The following is a 14876-nucleotide window of genomic DNA, read 5'->3' as shown; positions in this document are numbered from 1 at the left end:
AAAGGAATGCCCTGATTTCAAGGAGTGGCTGGCTAAGAAAGGTAACGATTTTTTCATGATACTTGAGTCCTTTAATTTAAATGTTCCTGCTAATTCTTGGTGGTTTGATTCTGGTTCTATGGTTCATGTTACCAATTCACTTCAGGGATTCCTTACAATCCGGAAGCTGGGAAGAAACCAAAGAACACTTAAAGTTGGGGATGATCGGGAATTAGAAGTGAAGGCCATAGGAACATTACAATTATTTTTGAAAACTGGTTTATGTATTAAACTTTATGATACCTTATATGTTCCTGAGGTAACTCGGAACCTTGTATCAGGACCAAAGTTAGACATGGACGGTTTTGTCGTTTCTCATGGTCATCGCAAACTCTCTATTCTCTATGATTCCGTTGTTTATGGTACTGGCATTCTGGATGGTGGTCTCTATAGATTAGAACTAGATGATAATTTTTCCAAATCTTTGTTGTCATATAATATTAATGAATCACTCACAAAGATGGAAAAGAAACAAATTCGAGACTTAGAGACTTCATCTATGTTGTGGCATCAACGTTTAGGCCACATCTCAAGAGAACGATTAAATCGTCTCGTAAAGGATGAAGTCTTACCTCCTCTCGATTTCACTGATTTTGGAACATGTGTCAAATGTCTTAAAGGCAAAATGACATCAGCGAATAAGAAAGGTGCCACTAGGAGCTCGAATTTATTAGAACTCATTCACACTGACATTAGTGGTCCCTATCAAATCGCTGGCATCACAGGACATACTTCATTTATCACTTTCATTGATGATTATTCTCGTTACATGTACTTGTATCTTATAAAGGAAAAGTCTGAATCTCTTACAACTTTTAAAGATTATAAAGCTGAAGTTGAAAAGCAATTAGATCGTCAGATTAAAGTTGTGAGATCAGACAGAGGCGGTGAATATTATGGAAGACATACTGATGTGGGTCAAGCTCCTGGTCCATTTTATGAGTTTTGTAAGGGCCAGGGGATTGTGAACCAATACACCATGCCTGGTACACCTCAGCAGAATGGTGTCGCTGAACGCAGAAATCGTACCCTTATGAACATGGTGCGCAGTATGTTAGCCAACACTAATTTACCATTATTCCTCTGGACTGAAGCGTTAAAAGCAGCTGTTCATATACTCAATAGAGTTCCTTCTAAGTCTGTCCCTAAAACTCCTTATGAACTTTGGACAGGAAGGAAACCGAGTCTTAAATATATGAAAGTATGGGGCTGCATTGCCGAAGAAAAACTTTACAATCCTTTCCTAAGGAAACTTGACCCTAAAACAGTTACCTGCTTCTTTATCGGGTATCCTGATCATTCAAAGGGTTATCGTTTCTATTGTCCTTCCCATGTCACCCGTATTGTTGAAACCAAGCGTGCTGCGTTCCTGGAGGATTTCAAGGTCAGTGGGAGCAGTACTAACCCTTACGAAGAATTGCAAGAAGTACAAGACGCGGGGGGGAGAGACTCGTCGCTTACCATTACTCCGTTTACTCCTCTTGTACCCCATGCAACTGCACCTGAAGCCACTGCACAAACTCCATCTCCACAACCAGAACCCATCGTGCCTCATAACGAAGGCACATCAAACGCTCAAAACCAAGACAACGCTCAACCCGAAAATCAGCTCAGGAGGTCATCTATGCAAAAACGGCCTACTAATTGGGATGATTATATTACCTACCTAACTGAAATGGATGCTGGAAAGCTCAATGATCCTATCTCTTATAATGAAGCCATTAGCAGTGATCAGTCTTCTGAATGGAACAAAGCTATGATTGATGAGCTTGAATCCATGAAGAAAAATGACGTTTGGGATTTGGTAGAATTACCCAACGGTGTCAAACCTGTAGGTTGTAAATGGGTGTTCAAAACAAAACTGGATCCGAATGGGAACGTTGAACGCTACAAAGCGAGATTGGTTGCAAAGGGCTACACTCAGAAAGAGGGAATTGATTATCAAGAGACGTTTTCACCTGTCTCTCGTAAAGATTCATTAAGGATCGTTATGGCCTTAGTAGCTCATTTTGATTTAGAGCTACATCAGATGGACGTCAAAACTGCTTTCCTTAACGGAGACTTAGACGAAGATGTTTACATGAAACAACCTGAAGGCTTTAAACCTGAAGGTCAGGAGCATCTAGTCTGTAAGTTGAAGAAATCCATTTATAGGTTAAAACAAGTATCACGTCAATGGTACCTCAAGTTTGATGAAGTCATGAAGAGGCAAGGTTTTATGAAGAATCAAGTGGACCAATGCACCTACCTCAAGATGAGTGGGAGTAATTTTACTATACTTGTCCTTTACGTAGATGATATTCTATTGGCAAGTAATAGTTTAGACATGTTGCATGAGTCGAAGCGGTTACTCTCGCATAACTTCGACATGAAGGATCTCGGAGATGCTTCTTACGTCATTGGCATCGAAATTCACCGAGATAGACACAAAGGGATCTTAGGATTGTCTCAAAAGACTTACATAGATCGTGTCCTTACACGTTATAACATGCAACAGTGCAAACCCTCCGTCGCTCCAGTAGTTAAGGGAGATGTTTTCGGTTCATTCCAGTGTCCGACAACAGAGGTTGAAAAGGAGCAAATGAGCCAGATACCTTACGCGTCAGTAGTCGGGAGCCTGATGTATGCTCAAGTCTGTACTCGCCCAGATATCACTTATATTGCTGGAATGCTAGGCCGTTATCAGACTAATCCTGGCCTAGATCACTGGAAAGCAGCTAAGAAGGTCCTCAGATATCTGCAAGGGACGAAAGACTATAAACTGACTTATAGAAGAAGTGATCACTTAGAAGTGGTAGGTTATTCTGATTCTGAGTTTGCCAAGTGCAAAGATGACAAGAAATCCACTTGGGCTACATCTTTATGTTAGCAGGCGGACCTATCTCATGGAAGAGTCATAAACAACAGTTAACTACAACTTCCACAATGATGGCAGAATACATTGCTGTTTACAACGCAACCTGTCATGGAATGTTGCTTAGAAATCTGATCACTGGACTCAAAATTGTTAATTCCATTTCTAGACCATTGAAGCTTTACTGTGATAACTCAGCTGCCGTTAGTTTCTCGAACAGTAACAGTTCGACTGGAGCTGGTTTATATCTCGATACAAAATACTTGTTCGTACGTGAACGAGTTGAGGAAAATAATCTTTGTATTGAGTATATTAGTACTAAAGATATGCTAGCGGATCCGATGACTAAAGGTCTCCCACCTAAAGTTTTCGAAGAACATGTATCGAATATGGGACTTACTAAAGACCTTGTTTAATGGCATATTGTACTAGCTTATGTTTTAATTAATAAAATTTCCTCAGTTTGATTTTGTATGTCTCTAACATATGTTCTGCCGGTGTAATGACATATAGACAAATATAAATACAAATCAGACGCTAAAGGGCTTATACATATTTTGATCGTAACTATTAGGTTTTAAATTGAGGCTATAGTATGACTAATGGGGGTCCTGAGTCGAATGATGATTCAACGGCTGTATTTCTCTGCTATAGTTCTTGGTTTAAAGCTAAAATGAGTGTTAACTCCTGGCCAGGCTTACCTAATACTCATGATAAATGATTACTTGGCTAAGTGGGAGAATGTGAGATTAAATATATAAATGTAATATTTAATCTTGTAGCCTATATAATCATTTATATTATATTAGATCAAAATATATTTATTAACCTATTAATAATTAGTTGGTAATTGTTGATGGACCATATTACCCTTATTAACTAATTGGGTTTCCTCTTGGGTGTATAAATAAGGGGCTTATTAGAGAGTTAAAGGGTTACACAGTTACACACATTACACAATCAAACCCTCATTAACATCAAGAATTCGTGACTCTCTCCCCATAACCGAAACCTCCCTAATTTCGGTTTCATCACCATCATAACTTACACCCTAAGGAGGAACCAGATCATCCTGACAATCATGTCGAACTCAATGGCTGCATCTCTGACTGGATTCTCTGCTGGCCTGTCTGCTGTAACAGGTATTATTCATGTTTTCCATTACATTCAAACAGAACTGATCCAACATTCACTTCATGGCCTTGGTTCACACCGGAAAAAAAACCCCTCCACCATCGTCGCCGGAAAAAACCCTCCATCATCGCCACCGGGAAAAACCCTCCACAATCGGTTCAGATCACCTTTTATCTGCGTTCAAATTCACGTTCAGATTTGATGAGACCCACTCAAATCTCTTGAGGTGATCTTCTTGAGTTTAAACCCCTTAACGAAATAGGCGGCAGTGGCGTTTCGGAAAATGTTGGTTTGGGGAAATGTTGTTATTGGCTGAACATGTGTTCAGGCAGCGGTGGCGTTAGGGGTACGGTGGTATGGAATGGGTGGGGATAGTGGTGGTGATGATCGGTGGTCTGTGAGGAGTGACTGAGTGTGTTCAGATCAGTGGTGGGAATTAGGTGGGGGTGGTGGTTGACGGTGGTAGTGGGTTATGGAGAAGAGATGATGGCTGGTGGTGGGTTATGAAGAAGAGAGGATAAAGTTTGTGGTAGGTAGTTTGATATTAAAATAAAGAGTTAAATGCCCGGATAGTCCCTCTGGTTTGGCTTTTTTTCAACTTTAGTCACTAACTTTCTAAAATTACAGCTATAGTTCTCAACTTTTTCAATTTCGTTCCCGGATAGTCCCTGGCGCGGATGGATGTTAGTTTTTGGTGTAAAATGACCAAAATACCCTTAATAATAAAAAATGTTATTAATTATCTAGTTACATATAGTGAGGCCCACCATACACCCACCTTACCCCCACCCCCACTCTCCTTTTCTCTTTCCTTTGCTATGCCTGCAACTAGAATTATCAAACACCACTAACCACCTCCAAATACCAACCATCACCACCCCAAATACCACCGCAACCACCTCACCTTCCCACCATCATCTTCAACCTCTATAAGCCATAAGTTTTTGGATTTAGAATCAAAAAGTCCACAATCCTTAACGAAATCCCATATTAAATGCACCATCTTTATAAACACTACTGTTTTGCTTCACACTCACACATTTCCAAACAAAGACTTATGCTCATGGATTCCAGAACCAGAAAGCTGTCTTGGGGGTTGGTTGTTGTAGCGGTGGCCTTTGTCATCAGTACAGGTGAAGCTCAAGACTCCACCTCAGTGGTTCTGGCTATCATTGCTTTCGGTGATTCTGCGGTCGATGTCGGTAACAACGACTACCTTCCCACCATTTTTAAAGCTAATTATCCACCCTATGGTCGTGACTTTGTTAACAATCAACCCACCGAAAGATTCTGCAATGGCAAACTAGCCACTGATATCACTGGTACTTATTTAGTTATTAGATACACCTTATTAATTGGTGTTTCAATTTTTTTTCTTTTTTTTTGTTTAAACGAATCTTTTTAATTACGTAATTTGTGGGACTTGAACCCCTAGAGATGTTCTGAAAGGATTTTTTTTCAATGGCCATCGACCCCATTAGTATTTAATTTAGACGGTTAAGGATTGGGGATTTCGTTAAGGATTGGGGACTTTTTGATTCTGAATCCAAAAACTTAAGACTTAGAGGGATTGAAGGTGATGGTGAGAGGGTGAGATGGTTGCAGTGGTATTTGGGGGTGCTGGTGGGTGGTATTTGGGTGGTGGTGGTTGGTATTTGGGGGTGGTTGGTGGTGTTTCTGGTTGCAGACAAATCAAATGAAAGAGAAAAGGGGAGTTGGGGTGGGGTGGGTGTATGATGGCCCCACTTTCTTTTAATTAGATATGTAAATAGATAATTAATAACATTTTTATTATTAAGGGCATTTTGGTCATTTCATACCCACTTAACATCAAAAACTAACCTTCATCTGCGTCAAGGACTATCCGGGAACGAAATTGAAAAAGTTGGGGACTATAACTGTAATTTTAGAAAGTTAGGGACTAAAGGTGAAAAAATGTCAAACCATAGGGACTATCTGGGCATTTAACTCTAAAATAAATAGTTTAATGTTTATTTGTAAATTACCAAAATACCCTTGTGATTATATGTAAAATTACTAAAATACCCTTACTTTTAACTAAGTTTGAGGCGGGGAGCAAAATGATGACAAGTTAGAAAGATCATGGAGGAAAATTGTTATTTTTAAAGGATTGGGGTAAAACCGTTAAAACGACCAAACCACAAGGGCTAAAGGACGTAACATGTAAGGGTTTGCAAACATTGAGTACGTTTTTTGTACTTTTGGAGACAAAGGACACGCTTTGCAATATAGTGTTAACATAAAGAACGAGTTTTGTAATTTACTCAAATTTATATAAAAGATTAAAGAATAAAAACATAGCCCGGATGGTCCCTGTGGTTTCACATTTTTTCACGTTTAGTCCCCACCTTTTGGAAATAACAGATATGCTCCCTATGGTTTGTCATTTTGTTACTCGGATAGTCCCCTGACATTTACTCAGGGGACTATCCGAGTAACAAAATGACAAACCATAGGGAGCATACCTGCTATTTCCAAACTAACTGACATCTACTCAGGGGACTATCCGAGTAACAAAATAACAAACCATAGGGAGGATACCTGCTATTTTCAAAAGGTAGGGACTAAACGTGAAACTACAGGGACCATCCGGGCAATTAACTCAAAAAAATATAAATAATTCAAAATTTGAAAGAAAAATAAACATTCATCCTCCCCACCTTACTTTCCTTTAAGTCTGTCATCCCCCATCCTATCGCCCATTTCTTCATTTTTATCGGATCTTTCCTCTCGATCAAATAAAAAACTAAAAGCAAGTTATAATAAAATCCAACCATTGCCCAGCCTTCACGTTCTACCATGTTTATTAAATATGAATACCCCCTCATAAATGCTTCACAACGGCCGCCCCCAACGCATAGGAATAATAAAAAACATGAGCCCTATAGTCTTACCTGAAGCCCGAAACATCCAAAAGGGTATGGGGTTGGAATTTGATCACAAAAAATAGGTAGCTCCAAGGCCTACCATATCTCTTTTCCCCACTCTATATAGGAATAGCTAATATCCGGTCCAATTACACAAAAATATAACCTTTTTACCCTAACCATACCCATGAAACGCATATCGAATATTTTTTTTATTTTATTCTCCCTTAACTCTTTTTAGTAATACTTGATTCTATTAACTTCATTAAGCACTACCACACACAATATATATGGAGGACAATAAATTAATGTTACTTAATTTAAATAGTTTAGCTAACCTAACTTTTAGAATTGAACAATCATTTAAAATATATTGGTAACTCTTAAACCAACTAACTTCTACTATTTTTAGATAATTTTAACTTTTTTATACGTTAATATCTCTTTAAAAACTGTACACCAAAAAAAATAAGCATTTCATTTTCTTAAATTTGATTATGATATTGCAATGGTTTTTTTTTTTAATTTAAAAAAATTAACATGTTACATGATTACCGGTGTTTGTGTTGTCTTCTAGATTGTGTAGGCACCCACTAATGTATGTATGTGTGTATATATATTGATGATATTAATTCACTTTTATTTATATAATATGAAATTTACTTTTTGAGATTTCTATTATCATAGCATTTATAATTGTAAATATGTCGACTATATTACTAACACTGTGTTCCAGAGTTTACTAACCGAAGGAAAGGAATGGAAACAAAAAGAAAACAAAAATATTTTGTGTTCCAGAGTTTCATTTAAGGAAGGAAAAGAAAGGAAAATAAAACATGTCGTGTTCCCGAGTTTCCTTTAAGGAAGGAAAAGAAAGGAAGTGACAGGAAAACTAGGCTAAATTCTTTAATTTTTCTTTCCTTCCGATTTGGGAGGAAACGGTGGGAAAGACATTTTTATTTTTCCTTTCTCGTCCTTTCCTTTTTCACTTTTGCTTTCTTTTCTTATCCCTCATTAAGTTAACTCGGGAACAGAGTGTAAGTGATTGTATATAAGTGATCATATATTTTTTCTAAGAGTTAATTGCCAAAATCGTTTCTGAGGTTTGGGCACGTTTGCCATTTTCGTCTAAAATGACACTTTTGTACCAAATTGCCCCCAACGTTTGTAACTTTTTGTTATTTTCATCCAAACCACTAACTTAGTTTATTTTTTCTGTTAAGTTGAGGATATTTGGATGAAACCGGCAAATATAAAACCATAGGGATGATTTTGGCAATTTACTCAAACTCTTTTAAATTTCTTTTATTTAATTAATTTTGTTACATATATAATAAAAAAGAATATACATGCAATTTTTATATGAAAAAAATAAAAGCTTTGTCACATAATTTTTATAAATTTTCATGCAACCAATGACTAAGTTAATATTTCTATTAAGGCGAATGATGTTTATAAACTAAGAAAGAAACTAATTTCTATTTTTTTATATAGATCAGTTTTATAAAAAATAAAATCTACTTAAACCTCTAAATTTTATAAAACTAAAATGCTGGTGACCTTAATGGGGATTTTCAGCGATTTTTTCAGCAGTGGCTTTATAAGCAAAGGGTGTTTCCTCTTTTGTGGCTCTGATTCCAAAATCCAAAGATCCTCAAGAGCTTTCAAATTTTCGGCCGATCTCCTTTGTCGGGTCTATATATAAAATCATAGCTAAAGTTCTAGCTAACCGGTTAAAACCTGTCCTAAACAAGGTCATCTCCCAGACTCAATCAGCCTTCGTCGGGGGAAGAAACATTTTGGATAGTCCTCTCATTATCAGTGAAGCGGTTGCTTGGGCGAAGAAAAATAAAACGAACTTGCTTATTTTCAAAGTTGTTTTCGAGAAGGCCTACGACTCTATCAACTAGAAATTCCTTCTGCAGATGATGTCTCACATGGCTTTTCCGGATAAATGGATCTCGTGGATTAAAGGTTGCCTCCGTTCTGGTATGGGATCGATTTTGGTCAACGGCTCACTTACCTCAGAGTTCAAATTTAAGCGCGGTTTGCATCCAGGAGATCCCCTGTCCCCTGTCCCCTTTCCTTTTCATTATTGCTATGGAAGTGATTAACCTGTTCTTGAATAAAGCGATTGTCGATGGCCTTTTCCAAGGTTTTCAGCTCCCCAATGGTGGGCCGCTTCTCTCCAATCTTTGTTATGCAGACGACGTCCTTTTTATAGGTAGATGGTCGGATCAGAATGTGGTGACTCTCACCCGTTTGCTGAGGTGGTTAAGGTTGGTTACGGGGCTGAAAATTAATAATAGGAAATGTAAACTTTTCGGAATCGGTGTTCAGGACGAGGATGTGGCTCAAATGGCGGCCAAATTGAATTGTGAGGCAGGGGTGCTGCCTTTTATGTATTTGGGAGTTCAGATTGGGGCTAACATGAAGAGAGCAAAATTTTGGGATCCAGTGGTGAATAGGGTGGGTGCGAGGTTATCAAAATGGAAAGCGAGACATTTGTCTTTTGCGGGTAGAGTAACTTTAGCTAAGTCGGTCTTAGGGAGTATTCCGGCGTACTACCTGTCTTTGTTTTTGGCTCCTAAGTGTATAATTAAGAAGATTGATAGAATCAGAAGGGATTTCATTTGGGGTATAACAGACACAAGAAAAAAATTTAGATGGGTCAGATGGGACTCTATGTTGCGTTCGAAGAAGTCCGGTGGTCTGGGGGTTGGGAGAATCAGAGATTTCAACCTTGCTATGTTGACTAAATGGTGGTGGAGATTCAAAGTGAATCCGAATCATCTCTGGGCTCATGTGATTGGCTCGATTCACAAATACAACACTGCGAACCAACTTATTCCGGTGTCCAAATCGATCCCCGGGGGTTGGAAGGATATCGGTTGCATGGACCCGGAACTCCATAAGATGGGCATTGATATCAAGCCGAATTTGGTTGAGAGCAATGGATTTTGGAAATGGCGGTCTAGTTCGGATGTCGCGTTCTCGGTCAAACAGGTGCGGAGCGACTTGGAAGACACGCTGGGGGCTGATTTGTGTTGTATTCCAGGTTTCGAATGGATCATTTGGGCTCCACCCAAAGCCAACTACCTACTCTGGAGTTCGTGAAAGAAGATGCCTTTCTCTGGATTTGCAATCGTTCAAATCTAAAAAACCCAACCTGGAGTAACTGGAGGATTTTTGATATTGTTGACATTTTGTAATGCGTCTCCTCTGTTGTTTTTTTTTTTTTTTTTTTTTTATTCGTTTTCGTTTGCTTATTGTATCCCAGCTTTATAAAGTGATTTTGTGGTTAAAAAAAAATAAAGAGATGCTATCAAGGCACGTGGGATCATTGGCTCTAAATTCTAATTGAAAACTGTGCACATATATATTATATATTATTTATCATAAAATGTAATTGTTAGTCTCAAGTTTATACTTCAAATAAATGATAAAAAGCCGAAATTTTAATTATTTTCTTTTTAAATCTGTTTCTACGAAATTTGGGTAACTCACTCAAAACATATTCTTCTCCTTTTTTAAATTAAGTTTTAATTTCCTCTAATAACATTTGAAACATATTATTTCATGTTAATCCAAAAGTCAAGTTGCTTATATTTTCTACGTTTCAAGATAAACTTTATTTGGAATCGAGCCGTTTCTGCCACAACGTGCGGGGTTCCGGTTGAAATGCTATAGGACGGTGGTCGTGCGTTGCGAAAGAATAGATCGGGCGAAACAGATGGATCAGATTCGAAAATCAACTTCGATTACGAAGCTTAAGTTGGCTTATACAGACAATTGTAATAATTAGCGTGCCCCAATCCTTTGTTCCTAGGGATGTAAACGAACCGAACGTTCAGCGAACAGTTCGTGAACCGTTCGGCGGGAAGTTCGTTTATGTTCGTTCGATTAGCTTAACGAACGAACACGAACAAAAAAATTCGTTCGGTTAGCTTAGCGAACGAACACGAACACAGGTCTCGTTCGTTCGACTGCGTTCGTGAACGTTCGGTGATATGTTCGGTTACGTTAGTTTATGTTCGTTCGTTTACGTTCGTTTGATTATATTAAAAAATAATAAATAATAAACCTTTTATCTAAACATACTGAAAACTTGAAACTCTATTTTTTCTAAGTTAGCTAAAATTTGGACATTCTAAGACATTTTTTGGGATAATTATGTCTAAGTTAGTTAAACTTGATTCATCGTTCGGTGGTTGTAGTAGACTTCTTGTGTTTTTTTTTATCATCTGATGGTTGTAATTAACTACTTATTTCCAATGTTTAAGGATAACAATGTTTTTATTTATTATTTTCAACTTAAATGTTCGTTTTTATTTGCTTATGTTCGTTTGTGTTCGAGACCCGTGTTCACGAACTGTTCGTGAACAATTGAATTTCCTTAACGAACGAACACGAACATAAACTTATGTTCGGTATGCGTTCGTGAACAGTTCACGAACATGTTGATTTCCTTAACTCGTTCGGTTCGTTTATAGCCCTATTTGTTCCATTTGTTTGAAACATATAAGAATTAAAGCTTTGAATGAAAAGAAGAATTAAATAGTCAACATTATTAGGTAATAGTCAAAAGGAAAATTGGTATTTAATAAACCAACCTTTAACCAGTTGATAAATAATAATCCAACCTACAGAATTGGTATATAATAATCCTACCTATCAATATGTTGGTACTCAATGAACTTCTGTTAATTTTTTTTTAACTGAAGTTAGTTTTTACGTTTTATTTATTACACAAACAGTCCCTGTAGTTATAAAAAAATTATAAAAATCCTAAAAAATAAAAAAAATTCTAAAAAATCATAAAATTTCTAAAAAAATCAAAAAAATCTTAAAAAAATTCTAAAAAATCAAAAAAATCAAAAAAAGCTTATTGAGGTAAAGAAACAAAGCAGAAAAAAGTTCAAAATAAATTTAGCTCAAATTTGCCCAAACAATATCTTGGAAATCAAGAATTTCCACGCGACAACCACCACGACACCCCTCACCTCCCCTCTCCTCCTTAAACCGCCGACGACCACCCCACCCATCTCCTTCTTCTCCGGCAGCACCACCATCACCCTCCATCTCCCTCTACTCGGTTCCCCTCTCCCCGATAAACAACAACGGCAGCAGCACCACCAGTGGTGGCGGTGCTCAGCGGTGGCGAAGGACCGAGAGGAAGCGAGAGAGAGAGATAGAGAGAGAGAGAGAGAGAGAAATTAGGTGACTGCAGCAGACGGCGGCGACAGATGCCGCTGACGGCGGTGACGGTTCAGGTGTGGTCTGTACCTGTTTATGTTTCAGTTTCGTCTTTCGGGTCAGTTGGGTGTCGGGTTAGTTTCTTGCAGGGTCTCGGTCAACGCAAGTCAACGAGCAGGTTCGAGTAATGTTGGTTCAGTCTCGGGTTAGTTTAATGCTTCATTGATTGTTGCGTTTTGAATATTATATCGACAACTTGTGTTGTCGGGGTCGTCCAAAAACAGAGGAAACTCTGCCCGTTTTTCGTAAAATTTCCGTAAAGCGAAACACGTTAATTTTATAAATCGATTTTTTGATTTTTTAGAATTTTTTTTAGAATTTTTTTTTATTTTTTAGGATTTTTTTGATTTTTATAATTTTTTTATTTTTTAAGATTTTTTTGATTTTTTCTAGAATTTTTATGATTTTTTAGATTTTTTTAGATTTTTTAGGATTTTTATGATTTTTTTATAACTACAAGGACTGTTTATGTAATAAATAAAACTTAAAACTAGTAACTTATAACTACAGGGACTGTTTGTGTAATAAATAAAACTTAAAAACTAACTTCAGTTGAAAAAAATTAACAGAAGTTCATTGAGTACCAACATGTTGATAGGTAGGATTATTATATACCAATTCTGTAGATTGAATTATTATTTACCAATTTTCCTAGTCAAAATTGATTTTCGGGTTAGATGAAACTTGGATTCGGGTCTGCCAAGTATTCATTGTATTATTTAAAAAGAGTTTTATATATATATATATATATATATATATATATATATATATATATATATATATATATATATATAGGGGATCGCTAAAATGAAAACCACATCTAGTTGTAAAAACCATGAGAACCACTTTAAGGCCATTAGATCAACTAGATGGATGTATGTGATTAAAAGTAGTTAATATTAATATTAAAAGCTTTTTGTCTTACTATGTCTTTAATATTATAATCCAAAAGGGTATTTAAGTAAAATAACTCTATATATTAATTTTAAATTACCTTTTTTGTCCTATTCATTAATTACTTTTTATTACTTTTATTTTTTAAACATAATTTTCTTTATTAAAAACATTTTTAAATTCAGTTTTTTTTTTAAAAGATTTTTATACTTTTTACAATTTAAGATTTTTATAAGTTTTACAATTTAACGCTGTTTTTTAACGCCGTTTTTTAACGCCCCGTTCTCAATCGGCGTTTTTAACGCGCCGTTTTTAACGCACCGATTTTTTAACGCGCCGTTTTTTAATGCGCCATTATTTAACGCGCCGTTTTTTACGCGCCGTTTTTCACGCGCCGTTTTTAAGCGCCGTTTTAACGCGCCGTTTTTTAAAGGCGTCGTTTTTCTCAATCGGCGTTTTTTAACGCGCTGTTTTTTAACGCCGTTTTTTACGCGCCGTTTTTTTAAGTCGTCGTTTTTCTCAATCGCCGTTTTTTTAACGCGCGGTTTTTTACACGTTTTTTACGCGCCGTTTTTCCGAAGTTTTTTAACGCGCCGTTTTTTTCAAGCGTCGTTTTTTTAAACGCGCAGTTTTCCACGTTTTTTAACGCGCCAAATTTTTTACACGCTTTTTACACGCCGGTTTAACGCGCCGTTTTTCCGAAGTTTTTTAATGCGCCGTTTTTTTGAAGTTTTTTAACGCGCCGTTTTTTACGCGTTTTTACACGCCGTTTTTTCAAGCGTCGTTTTTTTAAAACACGCCGTTTTTCCACGTTTTTTAATGCGTCGTTTTTTTACACGCCGTTTTAAACGCGCCGTTTTTTTCACTTGTTTTAACGCGCCCCTTTTTGTACACTTTTTACGTTTTGCGTTAAAAATTTAAACTTTTTACGTTTTACGTAAAACTTTTTAGGTTTTACGTAAAACTTTTTACGTTTTACGAAAAACTTTTTACGTTTTACGTTTTACGTAAACATTTTTACGTTTTACGAAAAACTTACGAAAAAGTTTACGTTTTACGTAAAACTTTTCACGTTTTACGTTTAACTTTTTACGTTTTACGTTTTACGTAAAACTTTTTACGTTTTACTTAAAACTTTTTACGTTTTACGAAAAACTTACGAAAAAGTTTACGTAAAACTTACGAAAAAAATTTACGAAAAAGTTCACGTAAAACTTACGAAAAACTTTTTACGTTTTACGTTTTACGTAAAACTTACGAAAAAATTTACGTAACACTTTTTACGCTTCACGTTTTTACGTTTTACGATAAAAAGTTTACGGTTTACGTTAACAAGTTTACGGTTTAATTTTTTTTTACAAAAACGTTTTTACGCAAAACCGAACGCAACAGAAAATCGCCGTTTTTTTACGTTAAATTTTTTACGTTTTAACGCGCCGTTTTTTTACGTTTTACGTTAAAAATTTTACGTTTTAACGCGCCGTTTTTTTACGTTTTACGTCAAAAAGTTTACGTTTTACGATAAAAAAGTTTACGGTTTACGTTTTACGTAAACTTTTTACGTTTTACATTTCACGTAAAACTTTTTACGTTTCACGTTAAACTTTTTACGTTTTTAAGTTTTACGTTAAACTTCTTACGTTTTACGCTTTACGTTAAACTTTTTACGTTTTACGTTAAAAACTTTACGTTTTATATTTTACGTTAAAAAGTTTACGGAACCTTTTCTTCCAACTAACGTCAACTCACAGAAAACAACAGAAGACAGGATCAATTCTCAAACCCGCAATATCAAAAACACAAATGGTTGG

General features: G+C 36.4%; 2 protein-coding genes across 2 annotated transcripts in view; one reads left to right on the top strand and one right to left on the bottom strand.

Moving 5' to 3' along the window:
* LOC110919641 ((3S,6E)-nerolidol synthase 1) overlaps nt 1-5030 on the bottom strand; it is a 125880-nt gene extending 120850 nt beyond the window's left edge. The window contains 1 exon segment of the mRNA XM_035985514.1: nt 4932-5030. Within this exon segment, the coding sequence (XP_035841407.1) occupies nt 4932-5030 (99 nt within the window).
* A 60-nt stretch (nt 5031-5090) lies between these two features.
* On the top strand, nt 5091-10032 carry LOC118488252. Its single transcript, XM_035985513.1, has 2 exons — nt 5091-5349; nt 9047-10032. The coding sequence occupies exons 1-2, from the start codon at nt 5091-5093 to the stop codon at nt 10030-10032; spliced, it is 1245 nt and encodes a 414-aa protein (XP_035841406.1).
* Nucleotides 10033-14876: the final 4844 nt, after the last annotated feature.

This window comes from Helianthus annuus, chromosome 16 (assembly GCF_002127325.2).
Source record: "Helianthus annuus cultivar XRQ/B chromosome 16, HanXRQr2.0-SUNRISE, whole genome shotgun sequence".
NCBI classification, from domain to species: domain Eukaryota; kingdom Viridiplantae; phylum Streptophyta; class Magnoliopsida; order Asterales; family Asteraceae; genus Helianthus; species Helianthus annuus.
This window is presented reverse-complemented; position numbering and strand designations above follow the sequence as displayed.

Excerpts from the sequence above, each read along its gene's own strand:
- LOC118488252 (XM_035985513.1), top strand. The coding sequence starts at position 5,091 with ATGGATTCCAGAACCAGAAAGCTGTCTTGGGGGTTGGTTGTTGTAGCG. Across the intron at positions 5,350-9,046 it reads ACTAGCCACTGATATCACTG|CGATTGTCGATGGCCTTTTC; the intron begins GTACTTATTTAG and ends TCTTGAATAAAG.